This window comes from Dipodomys ordii, unplaced genomic scaffold (genome assembly GCF_000151885.1).
Source record: "Dipodomys ordii isolate 6190 unplaced genomic scaffold, Dord_2.0 Scaffold51, whole genome shotgun sequence".
Lineage (NCBI taxonomy): Eukaryota > Metazoa > Chordata > Mammalia > Rodentia > Heteromyidae > Dipodomys > Dipodomys ordii.
In genome coordinates, this window is record NW_012267267.1 from 7,735,970 (window position 1) to 7,745,005 (window position 9,036).

The window sequence follows — 9,036 nt, forward strand, 5'->3', positions numbered from 1 at the left end:
GGAGGAGGCTACAATGCTTGATAAGAAATGTACTCATTATCTTGCCCATGTAATTGTAACTCCTCTGTACAGTATTTTCACAATAAAAAAATAAAAATAAATAAAAAATTTAAAAAAAGAATGGAGTGTCAGAGCCAGGTACTGGGGGCTCATGCCTGTAATTCTAGTTACTCAAGAGGCTGAGATCTGAGGATCACAGTTTGAAGACAGCCTGGGCAGAAAAGTCTCCATGAGACTTTATCTTCAATTAACCACTCAAAAACTGGAAGTGGCACTATGGGTCAAAGTGGTAGAGCTCTAGCCTTGAGCAAAAGAGCTCAGGGACAGCACCCAGGCTCTGCACAACTGACAAAAAAAAAAAAAAAAGAGTGTCAGAGAAATGTTCTTTGGAATTTACATCTCTGGTAGGATTAAAGTAGTAGTCAATTGGTACACAATAAGCTTTCAGGAGGTTGGCCTTATTAATTTAGGGCTTGAAAACTAAAGTAAGCCAACTGTTTTCAGACAAACTACCTCCTTTCTAAATAATTATCATAATGCTTTGTAACAAACAAATGTGGTAGCTGGGTGCTGGTGATTCACTCCTATAACATAATCCTATTCACTCTGGAGGCCGAAATCTGAGGATCATGGTTTGAAGCCAGAGCCAGCCAGGCAGAAAAATCTATGTGACTCTGATCTTCAATTAATAACCAAAAATCCAGACATGGAGCTGTGACACAAATGGTAGAGCATTAGCCTTTAGCAAAAAGGCTAAAGACAACACTCTGGCCTTAAGTTCAAGCCCCAGTACTGGAACCAAAAAAAAAGTAATTTGGACTTTTCTTTCGATTTCTTCTGCATTCTTGGAAATGTATATCCATGGATAAAGCCTCTGAGTTAACCCAGGGAATTAACTGGAAGAGGGCTCCACAATTTATGTGGGCCAGTGCCAAAAAACAAAACAAAACAAAACACAAAAAAATCAACAAAGCAAAAACAAAAAACACCCCTTTGTCAGGAAATACTAAGATAATAAGGGAGAAAACAAGAAAGAGGGAGCAGAAAGTGATACATGGAGGCCCAGGATTGAAATAAGCATGGGAGATGGAAATGGTAGTTCAGGTTGTGGGAATTGTGTGATGTCTCACCCACTGAGATTAGTGCTAAAGATGTAGTACCATGTGCATTCAAAGGCCTTCATTTTCTGTTTCTATTGACATCTCCTTCCATATCCACATTTCCCTGCCTTTTCTCCTCCATCAAGGACCTATTGTGTACAATAAATCCAAGGAGAATTCTATGGAGAAATCATTTTGCAAGTTTCCCATGACAACGTAAGTTTCCCTTTGCTGTATGTAATACTTTCCTTCGGAAAAAGTTGGCATGTAATTTTCCGCAGGCCAGCCCTCCCTAGTAAGGCCTGCATTAACATTAACAATGGCTGGTGTAAGGGGTTATTGTGTATTAGGAGTTGGGATTGTTTGTTTAGGAAGTAACTAGGTCAATGATCAGAAACCCTGTAGTAATGGGGAAGGGGTAGAAGCAGAGAAGGGGAGACTGAGCTTTCATCTCCTATTTAATCTGTGTAGAATCAGTTTCATTGCCCTCACCCCTTTGTTTCCCATAGAAATGGAAGGTACAATGGGAGGAAAGCAGCATTAGGTATTAAGAGCATGGCTTAAGATTCAATAAAGGATCAAGGGCTTTGGTATTATCCCTCTTACTTAGTATCTCTGTCACCTCAAAAAAGTTTTCTTAAAGGAGCCTGAGATTCATCTGGAAAGTAGAAAATGTAACCAAGATGAATACTCTAGGTTGTTATGAGCATTAACTGACAACACATGTGAAACACTTCCCATAGTAGGAAAAGGGAAAAAAAAAAAAGCAGCAATTATACTATGCCAAACACTTTGTTTCTGATCAGATATTCACTTAATTATTTCTTTTACTGATTTAAAGTAGGAATGGAATGTGGTGGCTGGGTAAAGAAAGTTTCTGGAAAGTGTATTAAAAGGTTAAATAACATAGTAATTTATAAATTCCAGAAAACATACCATTTTTTCTGTAATTTATTAATTTTGAAAGTTTAGTCCTTTATGACAAAGGAAAGTCAGAAAACATTTTTGGATCTTCAAGTTTGAGTATTTCAGTGTCTCCAGACCTCTTCTCTGCTCCCCTTCTCCCCATTGGACAGAGACACTTTGTCTGGAAACTCTGTATCTGACTCATTTGTCAATTTAAGGGACAATCACAAAATCTCAGAGAAGGCATGAATGAAGTATATGTGATCATTTCGTATCTTGATGCTCCCCTACATTCTACTATCTCTTAAGAGTGTTTACCAAATTCAAGAGCTGCAAATCGTTCAATTGACAACATTCCTCCCCCTCCCCCAAATGAATAAAACATTCCTATTCATGGTGTCAACCTGCTTGTTCTTGGAGCCATCGGTTTGGAATCGCTTCATTGTTGTACATGGATGTGGACATAGACAAAAATTGTCTTTAGGGAAAGGGAATTTTCAACTGTCAATAATGGCTCTTTCCTCCACTGTTGCAGCATCTCTAGCAATCTACATTCTAGAAAACCTTCTCTGGCCTCAGTTGAGGCCCTCTCCTCTTTTCTGTTGAAAAAGTTCAGGTTTATTATGTAACTACACAAATATGTGAAGCCATCGGCCAGGGAAAACAAAATAGAGTGACCTTCCTTAAAGTAGACAAAATCTCAAAGACTTTCTGATTAATGAACTTAGCTGCTCAGACAATTGTATGATTCACACAATTATGAGGACTGGTTAGAACTTGTAGGAAACTGGTTGACTGGCATCTGCAAAGTTCTCAAAAGGTATCTGTCCTCCCTTAGCCTTGGCAAGGTTTTGCTTTGAAGTCTACAATTCTACTCTCTTTATTATCATGTTGGGTATTTTCCTTTTTAGATGTTCCTGACAAATGAAAATGAGAAACAGGTTGCATCATTAGGATTCCTCATTATGCTTTCTGTATTTAAACCACTTCTCTTCAGTCAAGATTTAGAGATCACCTAATGGTTGATAATTCTGGCTTCAATGCCAGTTGACTGGAATTTAATCCTACTTTCTATACTGACTAAAATTACCAATTTGATGAGCTTTTACGGGTTAGAGTATACAAGATCTGGCATAGAGTACACATTCAATATATGTTCAGCATTGTTATTTTATTCATGTATTTATTCCCAGATCAAATATTAGCATAATGCTTTGATGGGTAGCACAGCTTCTAATTTCTTATATGCTCAAATCCCCAATAAGTAGGTGAAAATTGTCCTTGTTCTAGGTAGCTTTATCATAGTAAAATCTTCTGGTAAACTGGATTAAGTGGGGCTCTTTTCTACCTACTGCTCCTTAAATTACTTGGGCTCTAAATCATCTCTTTCCTAACCCCCAGATCTCCTGAGCACACAGTAAAGCCCTAATAAATACCTTGCACATCAGGCAGAAGGACTTTCACACAATCTCAACAAATTCTAAATCTCCATAGAAACATCTTTATGTAGAAGATAAGGTAAGATTCTTCCCTCAGCCTATGTGGATTTAAAAAAAGGTCAAATTATTGTAAAATGTCAGCTAGATAGGGAAGGCTTTAAGTCTACAGCTAGGTTGTAGACAAGGAACTTTAAGCCCTCACAAGTCTACACATGATATTATTACCTCAAAGAAATATTTCTCTGCTTTTATTAGGCAAAGGTAAAGTTCCACAAAAGGCTAAATGAGTGGCACCATAAGAAACCAAGAAGTTTAGCTTATTAAGTGCCAAATAATATAATTTCAATTACTAGAAAATATTATCTTCTTGAAAGATTTGTAACACTTCACAGTCTGCAATCCATATTCTCCACAATCCACAGCTATCCCCATTAGATAGCTCTAGTCATTAACAAAGAGGAAAAACTGTCCATGGTTTAATCAGATATGGAATTTTGCAAAAGAAAAGGCAGAATCGAAAGCAAAATACTGTTGAGTAACATAAATCAAAACCAATTAATTTGTTCTTTTAAATAGTCTTACCAGATACTCAAATACTGCAGGATCACAACTATTCCAATATTAATGTATATTAAAACATAATAAATGCATTAAAACCCATAAATAAATAAATATTAAAACATAATAAACATAATAAATAAATTAATTAAAACATAATAAATGAAAGCTTAACATATTGAGAAGCAAATATTTTGCATTAGCTGTAATTTTATTGAATTTCTTAAAATTCTGCAACTTCCAAACAAATAGTAGCAGCAGGGACAAAAGCTTACACAAATGAGCCTCAATCAAGACCATGAATAGTTTCTCCTTAATAATAGCACAATAGTATGTTCTATGTCCTTGAAAGGAGCAGATAAACCCACAGACTATTTGTGAAGATTAATGTGTGCATACATGTCTAATATACATTATATTCTCAGCATTAATTTGTTTTTGAGAGAAACAGTGATCTTCAAAAAAGAATAATTGGCGATTTATTAACATTTACTTGAAGTTTAAGTTTGGAATATCCTTATTTATAGGCTTGCTTAAAACAATGCAAGAACCTTCCTTTCAACCAGTTAGAATTTTCATACTCTTAACAGTTTTTAAAACAGGTGGACAGAGTGACTTGTTTTTTTTCAACCATTATATGCCCTAGACATGACTAATTTGAAGCTGAGAAAATTGCACATAATGGGCCAGGGATTCAAGTTCGTGATTTTTAGTAGGCTGCACTCTTGTTCAAGGGCACATGGACTCTTCCCCTCCCCCTTCCACCACCCCTGCAGCTGCCTCTCCATGAACTAAATTTCCCAAACATGAAAGCAAAGGAAATTGTTTTTAAATAGTTCTGTAGGCCTTTTCTTTTCAGGAGAATAAAGATTAAGGTACATCTTAAAACATGGTTTATTTCCTTCAGAGGTTCTTAAATTTTTAAATAAGTGTTAAACACCAAAGAAACTATTCACTTAATAACCTTTCTGAATACTTTTTTTAAAAAAATCAGATGCCTCATTTTATAGGGGCTTAAGGTTTTCACCAAAGCAAATACAAACCACTGAATTTATCGTATGCAGCAGTTCTTTCATACCAAATACTGCTTTCAGAGCTTTTAGTAAAACTCCTTTAAAGGTTTCTCAACGTTAGATACTGGTACAGGAAAAATAAACACATAAAGCAAGCTTTGTAGGAGTAAGGGAGTATTTGAGCTGGCTAAACCAAAATTCAACCCCTCCTATTTGTTTTGATGACTGTTTAAATTTTCTCTATCAATTCTAGAAGGCTACAGTTAAACAGCAGTCCACATCATTTACTACTCTATGAGTACTAAAGAATTATACAATTAGAACTGAAGGGGACCTTTAACCACCTATGAGGATAGAAGCCTATTGGTTAATTCCCTTGCTTAATTACTTCACGTGTCCCAGGGTTCATCAGTGGTGGGAGTTATCTTTACACTAGATACATGTGTGGGGTACTTGCAACCTCCCAATAAGGGGGCTTACATTTAGATTCTAATTTGTCATGTTTCCTTTCCTCAGGAAAAACAATGATCAAAAAGAAATGTATTGGGCCAGTCCACAATGTAACAGAAACTCCCTGGGTCCAGGACATCCAACCTACCATAGGTAGCTTTTGGCTCACCAGGGAGAGCCCTGTGGAGGTGGTTTCTGAACTTCACCTTGACAGCCTACAAACTGTTTTTACAATTGCTTACTCCCCATTTCCATTTGGCTGAAGGGCTGTTCTTTGCTCAATGTCTTCTACCTTTTAGTTTAGGATGAGCATTATCCCTTATTTTCTGTTATTTTTCATTCTGTGGGTCTTAGAGCATGCCCAAGTAACCTACATTTGTATAAGAAAAAAAAGACTTCAAATGGAAGCAGTAAAAGGCTAAAACATAGTCTGTGTGGGTCAGATCGAATTTAAAAGGAACTGGGGGTGTAGGCTTTACAAGGAAGGAAGGAGGAAAGATAACAGAACGGATAAATCACATTCCCCCAAGAAGCATTACTCATGAAGAGCTTCCTTTTTCAAGGAAAGTTGGAACTAAAGCAAGTTATTGATTGAGAAATCCAGTCAGTTTGGACCTGCCACTACCCTGACTTTTCAAAGTTGTCCATTGCAATCACTAACCATGTTTTTCCATGTTCTATGAAGAAACAACCTTCTGCACTACTTACTCCAGACAAACCCTGCTTTGAACAAACTGCTGTTCTGCCCCTATAGTAATTCGCATGTCCAGCAAGCTACTCCTTGAACCTTCTCCGAAGTAGTTAAGATTTCAGAACTAACATAGTCCCAGAAATGTCCTAGGAAAATTATGACATGGATAAAAAGGTCTCCAAGTCCAGACATGAGCTTTAGAAAGAGAAAAGGAAAACACCAACACACACCAGGAAACTATGTGTAATGGTTCACTGCTAAAACCTCAAAGAGGATGAAGGTCAGACAGGGATAATAGGCCAATTTAATTCTGAAAGCACAAGGTGCAAGAAATTTTAATTATGGTCTGCCACTGAAATCACACCAAGATCCAATGGCATCTAACTGCAAGTGCTCATCAAGGATACAAGAGGTGTAATTGTAACCGCTGCATAATCACTGTAAGGACACAGGCCGGCTGCCTTCTCCCAGCAGAGAAGGTATTAACAGCCGCCTGGAAAAATTCAATACAGGGAAACATGGAGAATGTACAAAGTGAAACAGGAGCTCAGAACACAAAAGCCAAATGGGGCTCTGTGCGTGTGAACGTGTGTGAAGCTGTTTGGCCCACCATTGAGGGCTGGAGCTTGGAAAACTCTGATCCCTTTCTGTTTTGTGGACACACACACACACACACAATCTCCAGAAATTCCCCTTTCTCAAGGAAGCTTCATCCACTCTCCTTTGTTTAAAACAATTAGCTCCGAGGTTAGTGATTTACAATACCAGACTCTTAATTTGTTCCCAATCAAACCCAGCTCTGGAGACCAAACGCCATACACAGGACTCAGGTGCTCAAGCCAGTGCTCTGGCTCTGGCTTTGGCAGCGGCGTCGCCCGCGCCCGGCGCCCCGAACCCCGCACCCGGGCTGGTTCTCCCCAATCCGAAGTCGCGCACGCGGGCTCTCGAGAAGAGACTCGCAGAGGAGAAAAAAAAAAAAACAACACACCCTCGGTGGACGGTTCTGCGTGCACTGGGCAGAAAGTTTAACAAAGCCTCAAAAGTAAGGCAGCAGAACCTCCCGTCTGCTCCAGCCATGAAGTTGGCGCTGAAGTTCGTGCTGGGATGTCCCAAATCTCCAAGGGAAAGGGCCCACGAGTTCGCCGCGCGGGGCGAGAGGACGCGTGGAGCGCGGGAGGCAGGGAGAGGAAGGGCGCTTTTCGGAACGGAGCGTGCGGGAGAAGGTCTGCTCCACCCGGAAGCCAGTTTGGCTCCCCGAGGTCGGGGAGGTGCTCTCCACGGGAGGTCGCGCAGCGCGGGCGCCGCCGCCGCGGGGGGTGGGGACAGCTGAGAGCTGTCACCTGTGGCAGCGGCGAGGAGACGCCCACCTAGGCGCCAGGGAGGACCACAGGCTCCAGCCTCACCCGCTCCCGGGACTCTTAAGGGAGGGGGGGTGGAGGCTCCCAAGAGGGGCACCAGGCCAAAAGCAACACCTTTCGGATACGCTTTTCGCCTACATCCCTCCAACTTCCCGCGGGGCAGGGTCAAGGACTTTCTCCCGATCCATTCTACCCAGTCCCACCTCCCAGCCCACAGCTCAGATCTGGCCATCGCGAAAAGCGGGTGGAGAGGCCGGGCGGGGGGGGGGAAGAACGGGGGGGGCGCAGTGAAGAAACCGAGGGCGCCAAGGGTGAGACACCCCCCCACACCTACCAGCCTCCCCCCCCCCAACACCAGCCGAGGCAACCAAAAGCATTTTACACATGCGACGATCGCGGCCGTGTACTACGGCTCCGGGTTTGCCCTGGGCGCAGTTCCCCCGACTCTTCTGTTGTTCCTAATAAAGTCCATTACGTTGCCTTCCCGGAGCTGATTGGAAGGAAAAGGAGAGGAAAAGGGGGGAACGCGGGAAAAAGCTGGGGGGGAAGCAATCAACTTTGTAACCCAGCGCTTCCTCGCGCGATCCGTCGCCATGCTTAAGATTCCCACCCCCGCCACCCCCCTCCAGCCTTTCAAGTGGATACTGAAACTAGGCCAAAACTTTTCCCCCCCTCCTTTTCTCCTAGCCACTAGACTGGATTGTGCCCACGGAGCCCCATGGAGCTCTGCTTTCTTAAGCACAATAGCCCGACTAATTAGATCATAGAAGCAAGGCAGTGATACTGTAACAAGTAGCCCAAGAGGCAAAGAGGGAATGGGGCCCGAAAAGAGAGAAAGGGGGGGAAAGTTTGCCGCTCTCGCACTTACCAATCAAGCCTCCCACCAGAAAGGCGATGACCTGGAACACCAGCAGAATCCCACCAACAATGCACAGCTTCTTGGTACTCATGTTTTCTATAATTGCCCCAGCCATTTTTGCACACCCCCTCTTTTTCCCCCCCTTTTCGCCTTGAAATAAATGTTTTAGGGTATGCTTTCCCACCCTCCCTCCTTTCTAATACTGTCTTCTCTCTCGCCTCCTTTCTGGGCGCTGCAAAAAACTTCTGGGGTGCAGGAGCGCAGCGAAGATGGGACCGGGATCCAAGGCGCCCGCACTGATTCCCACCGCGCAGCCGGCTCGGGTTCCCCCAATGCCCGGAGCTGTGACTGTGGCCGCTCCGCCGCCTGTGGACGCTTAAAGGAACAGGGAAGCGGATCACATGACGCCACCTCCCTCCCTTTCTTCCTCCCTCCCTCTCACGCTTCCTCCCTCCCTCCCTACCTCCCTCTCTTCCTCTACCCCTTGCCCGCCAGTTCGGTGATCCCAGCTCCAGCCTGGCGCGGGCGATCGGCTCCTGAGTCTGGCCTACTGCTTGTCCCGCCAAGAACTGGTATGGTTCGGGGGATATTGTTGTTGTTAAAACGGGTTCCCCCTATACCCAGCCTCTCACACGTCTTCTTTTCTGGTTCCTGAAGTCTGA

General features: G+C 42.5%; 1 protein-coding gene across 1 annotated transcript in view; it reads right to left on the reverse strand.

The window, feature by feature from the left end:
- Positions 1 to 8,804, reverse strand: part of Wls (wntless Wnt ligand secretion mediator) — a 106,162-nt gene extending 97,358 nt beyond the window's left edge. Inside the window, exon 1 of the mRNA XM_013020633.1 lies at positions 8,384 to 8,804. Coding sequence (XP_012876087.1) covers positions 8,384 to 8,489 — 106 coding nt within the window. The 5' untranslated portion in view covers positions 8,490 to 8,804. The remainder of the gene's footprint in view (positions 1 to 8,383) is intronic.
- Positions 8,805 to 9,036: the final 232 nt, after the last annotated feature.